Source organism: Stegostoma tigrinum, chromosome 6, assembly GCF_030684315.1.
Source record: "Stegostoma tigrinum isolate sSteTig4 chromosome 6, sSteTig4.hap1, whole genome shotgun sequence".
In the NCBI taxonomy this organism is placed as follows: Eukaryota; Metazoa; Chordata; class Chondrichthyes; order Orectolobiformes; family Stegostomatidae; genus Stegostoma; species Stegostoma tigrinum.
Window position 1 is genome coordinate 112,886,441 of NC_081359.1, and position 18,553 is coordinate 112,904,993.

Sequence of the window (18,553 nt, forward strand, 5' to 3'; positions counted from 1 at the left end):
ACAGCCTAATCAGGAAACTCAGATTCTGGGAAGTCTACCTGGCTGACAGCTAAAATCACTATAATGTCATCTATTTTAGTGATGTTTGTTGAGGGATAAATATTAGCTGTAGGTCACTGAGGAGAACTACCCCCATTCTGACAGTACCCAGCACTCAGTAGCAGCAGTGTGTACTATCTACAAGATGCACTGCAGAAATTCACCAAAGATCCTCAGACATCACCTTCCAAACCCACAACACTTCCATCTAGAAAGACTAAGGCAGCAGATACATGGGAACACCACCCCCTGCAAGTTCCCCTCCAGGCCATTCACCATCCTGTCTTGGAAATATATCACTGTTCCTTCACTGTCACTGGGTCAGAATCCTGGAATGCCCTCTCTCAGGGTATTGTGGATCAACCCACAGCAGGTGGACTGCAGCAATATAAGAAGGTACCACCACTTTCCTCAGGGCAGTTAGGAACAGGTGGTAAATGCTGGTCCAGCTACTGATGCCCATGCCGCTCGAATGAATAACAAAATCCTAGAGTGCCTGCCATGGTTTGTGTGTCCTCTGGATTGTGGAAGACTGTTATTGAGTCAATGCAGAGAATGTTGCTGGCTGAGCCTGCGCTGCTAGTGCCACATGTGCTGAAGGATTCATGTTTGTTTTCACCTGTTCACATGGACAGCATAGCGAATGAGCCAGCAGCAGTTCAGACACAAGAAAACAATGTGCTTAAATCCAAAAGCTTTGTATTTGGCATGAGAGGGAAAGAATCTCCAGTAGGAACACTTTATCTCAAAAAAAATCCATGTATAAAAACCAGAAAGAGAGGAATACAGCAGCCAGCTGAATATGCCAGAAATGATCAATTACCCTCCATAGAAATGAACATCAGAAGAGCACCAAAATTAACAAATCAATTCAACACTGCCCAGCAACCCCTGCTTGCTCCCTCTAAAAAAATACCATCAGAAATTTTACAGTACATGAGAAAATGGGGAGTTAGGGCAACCAGTGAGATTCTTCCCAAAGCCCAGAATCAGCCCCAAGGTAATCTGGAACGCTGAGGTCAGCCTCAGAGGATCAAGTGAATGCTGGTGAATCTCTCCCTAGCCCTGTCAAGAAATCCAAACACCACAAACCGTGTCCCAAACTCAGTGTCCAACATCCACGTCCCCACTCAGGAGTTAACTTGGTCACAGTTGCCCTCCGTAGGGGCCCTGGATTCTATTCATTGCTGTGAAGCAGTCATACCCAGATGTACCCAGCTCAACATCCAGTAAGTACATCCAAGCACTTCTCTCAGCCTGGATAATGGCTCCCTCTCCCTGTCCCCTGAGGGGTAATCAAGGGGCAAGGATGAGCAGGCATGTGTCGGGCAGAGGGTGGTTGAGCTGTTCCCAAGAAGAAATATTGCAAACTGTGTGAAGCAGCAATACATTACGGGCCTGGAGATTCCGGTTCATACTGAACTCCTGCACATTAATACAGCCTCCCAAACATATTCCCAGCCCAGCAAACAAAGCTATAGAAATCTTCCATCAATCCAACATAACCAGCACTCAGAAATCAAGATACAACCCACAGTACTTGCATGATTCACGTGGACAAATACATCACCATTAACCATCTATAATAACAACTAGTCATGGCACTTGAACTGCTGGGATGGGCATATATATACCATTACAATAATAGTAACAGCAGCGCAGCTTGTAAATATTACGGGATGTGGAGAATAATACAGGACACAGTAGGTGGTTTTCCATCATCACCAACGGTGCAGTGTGACTGTGCTCCCAGACTCAGATGAACCTGCTTATATTCAACACTGTTTAAACTCAATATCCTGACCAGGAGGTCAGAGGGCACTATCCAGAAGGGTAGTGGGGAGGGGTATCCACTGACCACCTTCACTCACTTCCCATAAGTATTAATGCTGAAGGAAATAAAATTAAGAAAAATCAAAATTGTATCCCGATTGCATCAGGAAAAGAGCCAAATACTGTACACACTGTTTTACAGCAGATGTAGGCCATTAAACAAAGCAGACTGCAATGCATATTCACAGAATTATACATTGATATGATAAGGAAGAGGTCAGTCCTTTTCCTGAATTATGTAGTGCTATCCCAGAGAATTGAGCCTGATGAATACTGCTGCCTTTCCTGGAATCTCAGAAGATCCATCCCATGGCACAGAACAGTATTTCTTCAAATCCAGGAAGTCTGAACCTAGTGCAGCGACTTTCTCTGCAATCAAGCCAGGCACCAGAAGCTTTCCTGAGAAAAGTACAGACAAAACTAGGTGAGTGGAAGCCTCAGTGTCTGACTCACTTCTCTGTAATAGATGGTCATGGCTTTCAACTCCACTTGAGAAAAATAACAAAAAGTTCAACACACTCAGCACAGTATTAAGGGAGCGCCGCACCGTCGGAGGGCCAGCGCCGAGGGAGCGCCGCACCGTCGGAGGGCCAGCGCCGAGGGAGCACCGCACTGTCGGAGGGCCAGCGCCGAGGGAGCGCCGCACCGTCGGAGGGCCAGCGCCGAGGGTAGCGCCGCACCGTCGGAGGGTCAGCGCTGAGGGAGCGCCCCCGTTAGTCTACTTAATAAGATTAGAGGCCATGGATTGGGAGTAGTTTGACATGAACAGTGGATTGGCTAACTAAAATATGACTGAGAGTTGGGATATGGAGAGGCACGTTCAGGCTGGAAACCTGTAATTAGTGGAAGGCCAAGAATCAGAGCAATTATTTACAATGCATATTAATCACTTGAATGAGAAAAGTGAATGCACTGTCGCCAAGTGTGTTAATGACACAGAATTACAGGGGAAGGCATGTAGTGAGGATGACATAAAGGGTTTACAGAGGGCTATAGGCAGGTTAAACAAGTGAGTAAAAAAGGTGCAAGATGAGACATAATGTGGGAAAATATGAGGTGATGCACTTTGGCAGGTAGAATAGATAAACTGGTTATTATTTAAATGGAGAAAGACCCCAGAAAGCTGCAGCACTGACGGATTTCGAAGTCCTACACCATGAATCCCAAAATGCTATCATCCAAGTTCACCAAGTATTAGGGAAGAATGGAATGGCCTTTCTTTCAAAGGGAAGGCAGTGTAAACATAGGGACAGTTTGCTGTAAGTTTACAAGGCATGAATCAGGCTATAACTGGAATACGATGAACAGCTGCAGTCCCTTATCCAAAGAAAGATAAACTGACCTTGGAGACAGTCCAGAGAAGGTTCACGTGGCTGATCCTGGGTATGGAGGGATCTCTTTCTGAGGGGAGATGGGACTTTTATTCAATGGAGTTTAACAGAATGAGAGGAGACTTTCTGGTAACATGCAAGATTATTAGGGGGCTTTTCACAGCAGAAGCCGAGAAGCTGTTTCCCCTTGTGGGAGAGTCTAGGGCCACAGACCATCACTTCAGTGAGGGGGTCACACATTTAAGCCAAAGAGGAGAAGGAATTTCTTCTCGGGTGGGGAGGGAATCTGTGCAATTCTTTACCGCAGAGGGCTGTGTCACGAAGTATATTTGAGGCTAAGACAGAATTTTAATCATTAACAGAATCGAGGGTTATGGGAAAACACAGTACAGTAGGAGCTGAGGATTATCAAATCAGCCATGATCTCACTGAGTGGTAGAGCAGACTTGATGGACTGAATGATTTCCTTCAGTTCTGATGTCTTTCGGCTTAGCAAGGCCAGAGTAAGAAATCCAGCTAGTCAATGACACACTAACAGCTTACCCCTCATAGAGGTGTTTCCTTCTTAGAATTAAAGCCACTTGTTGGACCCTCAAATTGAAGTTTAATAGCTTGTTTGAGATTTAGTTCAGGATCCAGGGTCGTGATTGTGATCAATGGTTCCATCATCACTTTCTCTACAGCACTCGTGCTGTTCAGCTTTTGGGGAGAGGGGGTTGGGCTCCTGGGACCTCTGCCATGGGACTTGCCGAGGATTCCATTCTGTTTCTCCGCCAGCTCTGAGGACATAGTTTGTTTGTCACGGTACCAAGAGAGGGGAGAGGCCTCCTGCTCGGCATGCAGTTTGTTGTTGTCAACTGACGTAATGAGTGGTGATCCAATCTGTAAGCTCCTCTTGGTGATTTCTGCTTTGGAAATCTGCTCTGGAAGACCTGTCACAGCAACCTTCCCTGATGGTCCCTTCTTGGCCTTGGGGCTGGTCTTGGTCAGCTCGATGCCGAGCGCTGGGTTCGATAAGGGTGTGCTCCCCCCATGCCTACTTGGGCTCTTTACTGCCTCTGATATGGCACTGGTCTGAGAGTTGGCTTTGGGTTTGACCAGTGTTGACGAAGGGGAGGTGAGGATGGACTGTCGGCTGCGGCTGCGTGGCAGAGAATGTTGCTGGATCTGCTGAGTGAAGGTCAAGCTATCGATGGGCACCGTCTGGTCAGTGGCCAGAGAATGGGAGGTGGATGAGGTGACAATGGAGGAGTTTTTGGAACTTTTCAGAGAGTTGTTGGACATGAGAGATTTGCGATGATCCACAGTGGAGTCTGGGGACCCAGAGGGAGAGCTTGTTGCCACTATTTGTTTTCTTTCACTGACCGTGCAGTTGGCAGAAAGCATCACCCCAGCTACCACACTGGGACTTCCCGAGCTATTGGATGTACCAGAGGACAGAGTCTTCACCGTGGAAGTTTGTAGCTCCCCTTTCTGCCCAGGTGCTGGTGCCAAATAGCCATTGAATGCTGGTGCACCAAATTTCTCCAACAACTTCATGATTTTTGTCTGCCCACGTTTGGCTGCCACTCTCATTGGGGTGCGGCCATATGAGTCAGCATGGTTAGGATCTGCTCCCTTCTCCACAAGAATCCTTACCACTTCTGTGTGACCTTCCTGTGAGGCTATGCAGAGGCTAGTGGCTCCCTGGTTACAGGTGTGATCAACACGAGCCCCACTTTCAATCAGAAATTGCACCACAGATGAATGGCCTTGCCAGGCTGCTGAATGCAGGGCTGAGCGATGGTCATTGTCCAAGGCATTCACATCTGCTCCGTACTTGACCAGTAACTTTACCAGCTCCAGGGTGCCCTGCCAGCAACACACATGCAGTACTGTACGTCCCTCCATGTCCTGTGCCTCAAGATTAGCAGCTCCTTCATCCAGGAGCAGCTGAAGCATCTCCATCTGCCTGTCCAAGGCCAGGAGGTACAGCAAGGGCCTCTCGTCTGCATCCTTCACATCTACACTGGCCCCTTTGTTCAACAGCATCTTCACCACCTCCTTGTGACCTTCGAGAGCTGCAGAACATAATGCTGTCCGCCCATCGTAGCCTCGCCAGTCCACAGGAGATTTATGTTCCAGCAGGACCTCAACACACTGGTAATGGCCTTCCTGAGCTGCCAGGATAACTGGGATCCTTCCATCGTTGTCCACCTCTGTCACCCTGGCACCCTGCTCAATCAGTGCCAGGCAGACAGAGCAGTGACCCTCAAAGCTGGCCATGTGAAGGGGTGACCAGCCCATGTCATCACGGTGGTTCTCATCCAGACCTCTATCCAGGAGGGTCTGCACCACCTCAGTGTTGCCATGAGCAGCAGCGATGCTCAATACAGTTCGACCCTCACTGTCGATGGTGTCCACAGCCGCACCCCAGAAAAGCAGAGCATTAACAACAGCTACGTGACCCATGGAAGCTGCAGCTAGGAGCGGTGTACGCCCAGTGGAGTCTGCTTCATCCACATCGGCTCCACCTTCCAGCAGCAGATCCACCACGTCTGCGTGACCTTCATAGGCAGCCACCAGGAGTGGGGTCAGGCCATCGCGGTCCCGGTACCCGACCTCTGCACCCCGCTCAATAAGCAGGCTCACTACATTGGCATAGCCCCGGCTAGCGGGCACACAAAGTGCTGCCACGGACAGTGCTGAGCGCCCATCTGCATCCCTGTGATTGATGTCAGCACCATGGTCCAGCAAGATCTCCACCATCTCCCGGTGACCCATGTAGGCAGCAGCAATCAGCGCAGTCCGCCCATCTGTGTCCACCTTGTTGACCTCAGCCCCATGTCGCAGCAGGGTGAGGGCAATGTCTTCATGCCCACCCCAGGCAGCAGCCCGTAGTGCTGTGCGATGGTCAGTGTCCACACTGTCCACCTCAGCCCCCCCAGACTCCAGCAGCACTGTCACTGCTTCAGAGTGCCCTCCCCAGGCCGCTGACCGCAATGCAGTCCAGCCTTCCTGGTCAGCATGATTGATGTTGGCACCATGTGAAATCAGGCAGTGAAGGACTTTAGCGTGACCCATGCGAGCTGCCAGGGTTAAGGGGGTCTGTCCTTGGTGGTCTTCAGTCTCTAGGTTGGCCTGCCTGGACAGCAGCAGGTTGACCACTTCCAGGTTGCCGCTGTAAGCTGCGTTGGCGAGCAGTGTGCGGCCACTCGAATCGCGCTGGTGGACACTGGCCCCATTCTCCAGCAGCATTCGGATGGAGTCCTCCCTCTCCAGTGCGCGGTGAATGACCCCCGAGGAATCTGCTCCCTCCTGGTCAGTGGCATAGGCACCAGCTTTGACCAGCACTTGCAGGACCTTCTGCTCCACCGGCAAGATGGAGGCCAGGGAGTCTCGGCTGACCGGTGCCCCACTCCACAGCATCCAGAGCGCCAGGCAGCAAGGTTCGGTCTGGAGCCGGGAGTGGACGAGGTGCCAGGCATATTCTTGTACCTGAGCAGCTGTCAATTCCTTGGCACGGCAGGTCAGAGCCATGGCGAGCATGGTATGCCCCTGTGCCACACTGCACAGGTACTTCTGAGTGCAATACTTAACATCCAGTAGCCATTCAGCAAAGCTGTGGTGGAAGACGATTTTGGTGCCACCTTCCCCATCCAACAGAAGTTTGGACAACATCTCCATCTTGCATTGGAAATCACTGGCTGTTAAGCAGGTGCCCTTGGTCCACACAGCTTCAAACAACTCCTGGTGGGTCAGAGGTCTCTGGGCAGCCAGCATCACATTGAGGATTGGCTGGATCTTGGTGAACTGCTTGCGGGTGAAGAGTCGTTGGCACAGCCAAAGGTAGAGGCCATTGAGGGTGCCAGGAATATCACGAATCTCACGCAGCATGATAAAATTATCCAGCACCCCATCCAACACTCTCTCCAAGTACAGGAAACACCCATTGCTCTTAATGTGAAGCTGGTTTAACATCTCTGCAGTGTCACGGGTCAGGTGCTGCCTCAGAGCCACCTCCTGGTCTAGTCGGCACAGAATGTACTGCTGCACGTCCTTCACAATGTGGGATTTACGGAGATCATCCAGGCAAATTTTCCGGAAACCTGCCAGAAGACGAACAGGTAAAATGAGTCATTTGCTGCTGGTTCCTGCAGAATGGTCCATGTTAAACATGGTCAGGGCATTAACCGGACCACATGCAACTCACTCAATCCAACCTGCAAGGGAGGCCGTTTGACATCTCTTTGAAAGAACTATCCCATTCACCGCACTATCCTTACTCTTTCCCCACAGTCCTGCAAATGCTTTCCTTTCAGCTAGTTCTCTAACTCCCTTCAAAAAGTTATTCTTGAATCCACTTTCCCTTCAGGCATCATGTTCCGGATCATAACACCCCATTGCATCAAAAATTATCCCTATCCCCCACTCTCATTCTTTTGCTGATTCTCCTCAAACTGTGACCCTTTGGCAACCAACCCTCCTGCTAAAACTTTCTGCCATCCTGAACTCCTCAATAAACCTCCCCTGGGCAATCCTCACCTGAAAACATTCTACTAATTTCTTTGTTTTGTTTTCGAGCTGAACACACCAGGAGTAACCAGGATGGGAAGAGCTCCTGGTGATTGGACAGAAGCTCAGCAATGGTCCCACTCTTCCCAGAAGGCTTCCAGTCGGAATCTTTGAAGATCTCCCCTTCATCGATGGAGTCCACAAGCAGCAGCAAATTCTGCGGTGGAGGCTGCAGGTCCAGTAGAGGAAGGAGGAGAGCCCTGCATGAGGCCAAGTCAAAGAGTTAGAATCTACCTGAGACAGTTCCATCCATTTCTCAGGCAATGTAACTTTCACATTGAAAATCCCAGCCCTGACAACATTTAACACCATACTAAGAGCTCACAACACTGCACCCAGGCAGGGCATGTGTGTGTGTATGGGCTGCAGCAACAGAAAGCAAGGTTCAAATAAAGAGGCAGATTTTGGTCACAGTGTGGACTAAAGGGACACCCATAAATGTCAGGAATAGTTGAGACAACAGAGTGAGAGGAATGGTGAGACAGTGAGGAGGAAGATCACAGGGGCTGGAGGGTACAGAGATAGGGAGGGGTTAGACCACAGAGAGATTTGAAATCTAGGGTAAGCATTTTAAAATTGAGGTGTTCCTAAACTGGATGTGCTGATATGTTAAGACAGGGGCAGCACACATTTCCTTTCCTCACAGTAGTGGGTGCAGAATATCTTTAAGGCAGAACTCGATAGATTCTTGATTACCATGAGGTTGAAAGATTATCAGGAGATACGTAGGGTTGAGGTTAAAATCAGACCAGCCATTGGATGGAGGAGCAGACTCGAAGGGTCGAGTGGCCGACTGTCGTTCCTTATTCGAGTGAGCTCACTGCTGTTAGAATGTGGAACGTGGCCTAGAGAGATCTGGAATTGAGGAGACTGGAGCTTTGGTGAGCATTTCAGGAGCTGGTGAGCAAGGGAGGGGTGAATTTAGCAATCTGAACGTGGGGAATCCAAGAGGTCTTAGTGATAGAGGATGGGAAGGGAAACTGAGACACAGGAAGTTGTTTGATAATTCAACTACACATGAAACATTATCATGTGTGCAGCAAAGAATCAGAAGCCAGATCCAAATCTATTCGTCCAATTCAGGCCTGAGTGAGACTCAGGCAGAACTTCAGTACAACTGAAGACAAAGACAACCAAATGATATCATGTTTATTTGCACTTTTCACTTCTAACCAGGGCTGTGCATCAGGATCAAGCAGCTTGTGTCGAGGGAACTGATGAAAACCCACAGCATCACAGACATCTGACCACTACTGGTCACATAGGGACTGATAGGAAAGGAACATTACTGGCCAGACTTGTTACAACAGGTAATTGCCCTGACCACACAGCGATTAGCCGAATCAGGTAACAGCGGGACGTCCCGAATAGGCACATCTCACATACCTCACATTCTCACCCTTCCGTTCAGCTTCAACATCAAACTCTGCACAAACCCGTCCACCTCGCAGGACAGGGACAGCACCGGGTTAGATCATAGAACATAGAACATTACAGAACAATACAGGCCCTTCGGCCCTTGATGTTGTGCCAACCTGTCATACCGATCTGAAGCACACCTAACCTACACTATTCCATGTACGTCCATATGCTTATCCAATGATGACTTAAATGTACCTAAAGTTGGCGAATCTACTGCCGTTGCAGGCAAAGCGTTCCATTCCCTTACTACTCTCTGAGTAAAGAAACTAACTCTGACATCTGTCCTATATCTTTCACCCCTCAATTTAAAGCTATGCCCCCTCGTGCTCGCCGTCACCATCCTAAGAAAAAGGCTCCCCCTATCCACCCTATCTAACCCTCTAATTATTTTATATGTTCCAATTAAGTCACCTCTCAATCTTCTTTTCTCTAACGAAAACAGCCTCAAGTCCCTCAGCCTTTCCTCGTAAGACCTTCCCTCCATACCAGGCAACATCCTAGTAAATCTCCTCTGCACCCTTTCCACAGCTTCCACATCCTTCTTATAACACGGCGACCAGAATTGTACGCAATACTCCAAGTGCGGCCACACCGGAGTTTTGTACAGCTGTAGCATACCCTCTTGGTTCCGGCACTCGATCCCTCTATTAATAAAAGCTAAAACACTGTATGCCTTCTTAACAGCCCTGTCAACCTGGGTGGCAACTTTCAAGGATCTGTGTACATGGACACCAAGATCTCTCTGTTCATCTACACTACCAAGAATCTTACCATTAGCCCTGTACTTTGCCTTCTGGTTACTCCTACCAAAGTGCATCACCTCACACTTGTCTGCATTAAACTCCATTTGCCACCTCTCAGCCCAGCTCTGCAGCTTATCTATGTCTCTCTGCAACCTACAGCATCCTTCGTCACTATCCACAACTCCACCGACCTTAGTGTCGTTGGCAAATTTACTAACCCATCCTTCTATGCCCTCATCCAGGTCATTTATAAAAATGACAAACAGCAGTGGACCCAACACCGACCCTTGCGGTACACCACTAGTAACTGGTCTCCAGGATGAACATTTCCCATCAACTACCACCCTCTGTCTTCTTTCAACAAGCCAATTTCCGATCCAAACTGCTATATCTCCCACAATCCCATTCCTCCGTATTTTGTACAATAGCCTATTGTGGGGAACCTTATCGAACGCCTTGCTGAAATCCATATACACCACATCAACCGGTTTACTCTCATCTACCTGTTTGGTCACCTTCTCAAAGAACTCAATAAGGTTAGATAAGGGTAAAGCTCCCTCTACTCTTTTAAAGTGAAAGTAAAACTTTCTCTATGCTGTCCTCATAAGCTGCTCTGAATTATCTAGAAATTAATCTCTCATTAGTTGGTGGGATCTTACTGAGCACAAATCTGACATTGAGTTCTCAGGAAGGGACACCAGACTGAAATGTTAACTTTGATTTCTCTTCAGAGATGCTGCCCGACTTGCTGAGCTTTTCCAGCAACTTCTGTTTCGCTTTCTACTTTAAAAATTTCAGGCCAGTGGGATTTGGGTGTAAAGTGTGCTGGTGCTTCTTGACAGTGAAGCTGGAAACAAAACCCCAGCAAGAGCAGGGGAACGGGGAGGGTTTGAGGAAAGTGTTGCAGCCCTCCTCCCAGCATCAGCACAGACTGACTACTCCTACATTTCATTCTCATCATACACACACAAAATATCCCTTACTGTGAGACAGAGACTAGTTTTTCTAGCCTGATGTGACACACCCTGAAAACCTGACTCAGCACCCAGTCACGTCACAGTGACTCTGACACTGCCCGAGTTTCCAAAGCAGTCAGGGAGAGGTTACAATGAATCACTGGCACCTGCCTTCATTTGGACTGATCAGTGCCCAAAACCTGAAGCGCCAATAAAATCCCAGCCTCCCCCAAACTCCAAGAAAATCAGACAGAAAGTGAGCCCAGTCTGGTAGCTCATGACCAAAGAACAAGGTCAAAGTGAGTCAGCGAAACCCCAAGACTGACAAACGACAGCCACCACCTGCCCCAGACCACTCACCCTTCCCCATCCCCCACACTGACCAGGACCACTCACCCCTCCCCATACCCCACACTGACCCAGACCACTCACCCCTCCCCATCCCCCACACTGACCCAGACCACTCACCCCTCCCCATCCCCCACACTGACCCAGACCACTCACCCTTCCCCATCCCCCACACTGACCAGGACCACTCACCCCTCCCCATACCCCACACTGACCCAGACCACTCACCCCTCCCCATCCCCCACACTGACCCAGACCACTCACCCCTCCCCATCCCCCACACTGACCCAGACCACTCACCCTTCCCCATCCCCCACACTGACCAGGACCACTCACCCCTCCCCATCCCCCACACTGACCAGGACCACTCACCCCTCCCCATACCCCACACTGACCCAGACCACTCACCCCTCCCCATCCCCCACACTGACCCAGACCACTCACCCCTCCCCATCCCCCACACTGACCCAGACCACTCACCCTTCCCCATCCCCCACACTGACCAGAACCACTCAACCCCCCCCATCCCCCACACTGATCAGGACGACACACCCCTCCCCATCCCCCACACTGACCAGAAACACTCACCCCTCCCCACACCCCCAGGACCACAACTCTCCCCACCCCCCCACACTGACCAGGACCACACCTCTCCCCATCCCCCACACTGACCATAACCACTCACCCCTCCCCATCCCCCCACACTGACCGGGACCACACCTCTCCCCATCCCCCACACCAACCGGACCACTCACCCCTCCCCATCCCCCACACCAACCCGGACCACTCACCCCTCCCCATCCTCCATACCGACCCAGACCACACATCTCGCCCCATACCCCCACACTGATCAGGACCACTCACCCCTACCCATCCCCACACTGACTCAGACCACTCACCCCTCCCCATTCCCCACACTGACCGGGACCACTCACCCCTCCCCATCCCCCACACTGACCCGGACCACTCACCCCTCCCCATCCCCCACACTGACCCGGACCACTCACCCCTCCCCATCCCCCACACTGACCCGGACCACTCACCCCTCCCCATCCCCCACACTGACCCGGATCACTCACCCCTCCCCATCCCCCACACTGACCCGGACCACTCACCCCTCCCCATCCCCCACACTGACCAGAACCACTCACCCCACCCCATCCCCCACACTGACCAGGACCACACCTCTCCCCATCCTCCACACCAACCAGGACCACTCACCTCTCCCCATCCCCACACCGACCAGGACCACTCACCCCTCCCCATCCTCCACACTGACCAGGACCTGTCACCCCTCCCCACCCTCCACACTGACCAGGACCTCTCACCCCTCCCCATCCCCCACACTGACCAGGACCACTCACCCCTCCCCATCCCCAAGCCCACCAGACTGACCAGGACCACTCACACCCCCATCCCGGATTCCTGCAGACTGACTGGATCCACTCACCCCTCCCCATCCCGGATTCCCGCAGACTGACTGGGACAACTCACCCCTCCCCAATCTCCCCAGACTGACTGGTCTATGCTGACCCAGCAGCCAATAAAAGCCCAGGAAGGAGAAAGGAATGGGACAAGGTGTGAGTTCAAACAAGGCCAGCAGTGTTTAGGATGAATGGTTATGGAGGATAGGAGAGCAGACATGGGAGAGCAGGCATTGGAGGGGGCGGGTGTGTTGGAATTTGCTGGTAAATGCGGGATGAGGGCTTCCACGGTATATGAGGTAAGTGAGCTCAGTCAGGTGATATTATGGTGGAAGCATTAGGTCCACTGCCCCTGTCCTACATAGAAATGGTCATGGGTTTGGAAGGTGCTGCCTGAGGATCTTTGGTGAATTTCTGCAGTGCATCTTGTAGATAGTACACACTGCTGCGACTGAGTGACGGTGGAGGAGGGAGTGGACGTTTGTGGATGTAGGGCCAGTCAAGTGGCTGCTTTGTCCTGGATGGTGTCAAGCTTCTTGAGTGTTGTTAGAGCTGCATCTACCCAGGCAAGTGGGGAGTATTCAATCACACCCCTGACTTGGGCCCTGTAGATGGTGGACTGGCATTGAGGAGTCAGGAGGGGAGTTACTCGCCCAGTATTCCCAGCTTCTGGCCTGCTCTTATAGCCACTGTGTTAATGTGGTGACTCCGGTTCAGATTCTGATCAATGGTAACCCTCAGGATGTTGATACTGGGAGATTCAGTGATGGTAACACCATTGAATATCAAGGGGTAATAGTTTGTTTCTGTCTTGGTGGAACCTCGAACTAATGTGCTGAATCAGTGGGCACTCACTGGATATTGGGTGTTGGCAAAATTGTGCAGTTAAATTCACAATCAGATCAGGCAGAATTTCGTTGAATTACAGAGCACCTAGAGGGGCAGAATGGCCTACCGCTGCTCTGAATTCATGTCAGCTTCTTTTCAAGAGACAGTTCCTGGTGACAAGGAACGTCAGAGTAAATGCCTTCTGACATCACTCTGAATGGCCTGGCTTTGATTTTCATGTTAATTCGCCCTTGTTCTGACTCTTAGCAACTACGATGAAATCAATTTTCACGAGGATTTCTATTGGTGTTACCTTTTGAAGGTTTCATCAGGGTTTTTCGCACACTCACTGGGTTCCAGTAATGCCTGCAATGAAACCTCCCGCAGTCTTTCGCTGTAACTGGATATTGAAGAGCTTCTCTCAATCTGCTCCACCAGACTCAGGACAAAGCCACTGACCGACAACGTCTGGACATCCTGAGCCTGGCAGAAGTGGTGGCCCACAGTCCTGACCGACAGGTCGAACCTCTGGCCATGCTCAGATACTGGCCACAGCACCTCAGTGCACAGGGCGGTCTTACCACTGCCTGGGCCCCCAGTCACCAGGACCCCGGTGCTCCGGCTGCCCACACTGCAGTCCAGGCTACGCTGCAACTTGTGCAAGGCCCATTCTCGACAATAGAATCTCTTCCCTTGCAGCAAGCTCTGAGTCATTGCTCATTCCTTTCCACGCTCCCAGTTCTGCACTTCATTCATGCTGGACTCCGGAATAGGTGTGGCTGTGGCGAGTAATCACAGCCGGAATGCCCGGAGCTTGGCAGCCTCATAGCTGCAGCACATGCATGTCATGGCATGTGGAAACCTATAGAGAGAGAGAGAGAGTGTGAGAGAGAGAGAGAGAGAGAGAGGTGGGTCGGCGGGGGGAGACACCAGTCAGACTGATTTAAAAAATGAAATTCAAGTAAAGTTTCAATAAGGTTCCAGCAAAGTTTCCTATCTGCTGGAATATGGCAAACACAGAAACAAACTGATGCACAAACATGATAATGACAAAGCAAACCGATTTCTTTACACTGACTGTGGAATTCAATATTTGCCACACCAACAGAAAACAGATTCCGCGGGATCTTTTACATCAGACAGAGATACAGGCAGCACTTCTGTTTCATGACCCTCCGACAGTGCGGCGCTCCTTCAGCACTGACCCTGCCTCCGACAGTGCGGCGCTCCCTCAGCACTGACCCTGCCTCCGACAGTGCGGCGCTCCCTCAGCACTGACCCTGCCACCGACAGTGCGGCGCTCCCTCAGCACTGACCCTGCCTCCGACAGTGCGGCGCTCCCTCAGCACTGACCCTGCCTCCGACAGTGCGGCGCTCCCTCAGCACTGACCCTGCCTCCGACAGTGCGGCGCTCCCTCAGCACTGACCCTGCCTCTGACAGTGCGGCGCTCCCTCAGCACTGACCCTGCCTCCGACAGTGCGGCGCTCCCTCAGCACTGACCCTGCCTCCGACAGTGCGGCGCTCCCTCAGCACTGACCCTGCCTCCGACAGTGCGGCGCTCCCTCAGCACTGACCCTGCCACCGACAGTGCGGCGCTCCCTCAGCACTGACCCTGCCACCGACAGTGCGGCGCTCCCTCAGCACTGACCCTGCCACCGACAGTGCGGCGCTCCCTCAGCACTGACCCTGCCACCGACAGTGCGGCGCTCCCTCAGCACTGACCCTGCCACCGACAGTGCGGCGCTCCCTCAGCACTGACCCTGCCACCGACAATGCGGCGCTCCCTCAGCACTGACCCTGCCACCGACAATGCGGCGCGCCCTCTGGGGTACATACCCCACATTTGATTCCAGTATGAATTTTCTTCCAAAATATGTGTTTCCTTGTATGTAAGTGAGGGAGCAAAGTGCATAGAATGAGCCATGGACAAAGGTCGCAGAAACATTGAAAACAGGAGGAGTAGGCCATTCGGCCCTTTCAGCCTGCTATTCCAGACATTTTCATCATCCAACCCAATAGCATGGTTCTGCCTCTCCCCCATATCCTTTAACTCCTTTAGCCCTGTGAGGTACATTCAACTCTTTTAAATCACACAATATTTTGGCCTTGACTGCTTTCTGTGAAAGTGAATTCTACAGGGCCACCACTCTCAAGGTGAAGAAATTCCTCCTCATCTCAACCCTATATGGTTTACCCCAAATGCTCAGACTGTGGCCCCTGCACTGGAATTCTCTCGCTATGAACACCAACACACTACTTGCCTTCTTCACAGCCTGGTGCACGAGGACACCCAGCTTTTATTGCACACTCCCCTCTCTCAATCTACAGCCATTCAGATAGTAATCCACCTTCTTTTTAGCACACCAAAAGTGGATAACTTCACATTTACCCACAGTTTGCTTCATCTGCCATGCATTGGCCACTCACTGTGCCTGTCCAAGTCACACTGTAACATCTCTTTATCCCCCTCACAGCTCACCCTCCCATGCAGCTTCACGTCATCTGCAAATGTGGACAGATTACTTTTAGTTCCCTCATCCAATCATTAATATATATTGAGAATAGCTGGAGTCCAAGCAGTGATCCCTGCAGTATCCCACTGGTCACTGCCTGCCACTTGGTAAAACACCCATCCATTTCTGCTCTTTGTTTCCAGTCTGCCAACCAGTTCTCTTTCCACAGAACATAGAACAATACAGCGCAGAACAGGCCCTTCGGTCCTCAATGTTGCGCCGACCTGTGAACTAATCTAAGCCCCTCCCCCTACACTATCCCATCATCATCCATATGCTTATCCAAGGACTGTTTAAATGCCCCTAATGTGGCTGAGTTAACTACATTGGCAGGCAAGGGATTCCATACCCTTACCACTCTCTGAGGAAAGAACCTGCCTCTGACATCTGACTTAAATCCATCACCCCTCAATTTGAAGCTATGCCCCCTTGTACAAGCTGTAGTCATCATCCTAGGAAAAAGGCTCTCACTGTCCACCCTAACTAATCCTCTGATCATCTAGTATGTCTCTATTAAATCCCCTCTTAGCCTCCTTCTCTCCAATGAGAACAGATCCAAGTCCCTCGGCCTTTCTTCATAGGGCCTTCGCTCCAGACCAGGCAACATTCTGGTAAATCTCCTCTAAACCTTTTCCAGTGCTTCCACATCCATCTCAGTACTCTACTCCGAATCCCAAGCACTTTATTTTGACACATTAATCTCTTTATGGGACTTTGCTGAAAGGCTGCTGGAAGGCCAAATAAACCACATCCACTGGCTCCACCTCATCAACTCTGAGTTATATCGTCAAACAATTTCAGTAGATTTAAAGAACACAATTACCCTTTCATAGATCCATGCTGACTCTGTCCAATCCTACCACTGTTTAGACTCAGAGATGTACACCACAGAAACAGACCGTTCGATCCAACTTGTCCATGCCGACAAGATATCCCAAATAAGTCTCTCCCATTTGTCAGCATTAGGCCCATACCCCTCTTAAACCCTTCCTATTCATTTACCCATCCCAATGCCTGTGTTAAATGTTGTAATTGTACCAGCCTCCTCCACTTCCTCTGGCAGCTCATTCCATACACACACCACCCTCTGTGTGAAAAGGTTACCCCTCAGGTCTCATTTATATCTTACCCCTCCGGCTTTGGCCTCCCCCACCTCAGAGAAATGACCTTGGGTACTCACACTATCTTATGCCCCTCATGACTTTATAAAACTCTATAAGGTGACCCCTCAGCCTCTGACACTCCAGGGAAAATTGTCTCAGTCTATTTAGCCTCTCCCTATAGCTGAAACACTCCAAGCCTGGCGACATCCTTGTAAATCTTTTCTGAACCTTTGCAAGATTTCCAGCAGCAGGAAGACCAGAATTGCATGCAGTCTTCCAATAGTGGCCTAACTAATATCCTGTGCAGCCACAACATGACCCTCCCAACTCGTTTCCTCGATGCACTGCTCAATAAAGGCACACATACCAAATGCCTTCTTCACTGTCCTGTAACTCCAAGGTCTCTTTGTTCAGCGACACTCTCCAGGACCTTACCATTACGTGTATAATTCCTGCCCGGATTTGCCTTTCGTAAATGTAGTACCTCACATTTATTTCAATTAAACTCCATCTGCCGTTCCTCGGCCCATTGGATCACGATCCCATTGTACTCTGAAGTAACGTTCATCACTCTCCACTACACCTCCAATTTTGGTGTCATCTGTAAACTTACTAACTATACCTCCTATGTTCACATTCAAATCATTTACATTCAAATCATTTACATAAATGACGAAAAGCAATGGACCCAGCACCGAGATAACAAAGTGTGGAGCTGGATAAACACAGCAGGCCAAGCAGCATCTTAGGAGCACAAAAGCTGACATTTCAGGCCTAGACCCTTCATCAGAGAAGGGGGAAGGGGAGGGTGTTCATCCAGCTCCACACTTTGTCATCTTGGATTCTCTAGCATTTGCAGTTCCCATTATCTCTGCCCCAGCACCGATCCTTGTGGCACACCACTGGTCACAGCCCTCCAGTCTGAAAAGCAACCCTCCACCACCCTCTGTCTCCTACCTCTGAGCTAGTTCTGTATCCGAATGGCCAGTTCTCCCCATGTTCCATGTAATCTAATCTTGCTAACAGGTCTACCATGAGGAACCTTGATGAATGCCTTACTGAAGTCCATATAGATCACATCCACTGTTCTGCCCTCATCAATCCACTTTGTTACTTCTTCAAAAAGCTCAAATTAGTTAGTGAGAAACAATTTTCCAAGTACAAAACCATGTTGACTCTCCCTAATCAATCCCTACCTTTCCGAATATATGTAAATCCTATTCCCCAGGATTCCCTCCAACAACGTGCTTGTTCTCCAGTACCAACATTAGGCAGACTAGTTTATAATTCCCAGTTTTCTCTCTGCCTCCCTTTTTGAATAGTGGGGTTACATGAGCTACCCTCCAATCTGTAGGAGTTGTTTTAGAGTTTAAAGAATCTTGGAAGATGACCACCAATGCACCCAGTATTTCTCGAGCCACTTCCTTAAATACTCTGGGATGTAGATGACCAGGCCCT

At 50.3% G+C, this 18,553-nt stretch overlaps 1 protein-coding gene across 1 annotated transcript in view; it reads right to left on the reverse strand.

The window, feature by feature from the left end:
• Positions 1-721: 721 nt before the first annotated feature.
• ankrd50l (ankyrin repeat domain 50-like) overlaps positions 722-18,553 on the reverse strand; it is a 38,936-nt gene continuing 21,104 nt past the window's right edge. The window contains exons 2-5 of the mRNA XM_048532090.2: positions 13,792-14,340; positions 7,728-7,957; positions 3,747-7,291; positions 722-2,271 (exon numbers count right to left, since the gene is read on the reverse strand). Of these exons, the coding sequence (XP_048388047.1) occupies positions 3,750-7,291; positions 7,728-7,957; positions 13,792-14,192 (4,173 nt within the window). The 5' untranslated portion in view covers positions 14,193-14,340 and the 3' untranslated portion in view covers positions 722-2,271; positions 3,747-3,749. The remainder of the gene's footprint in view (positions 2,272-3,746; positions 7,292-7,727; positions 7,958-13,791; positions 14,341-18,553) is intronic.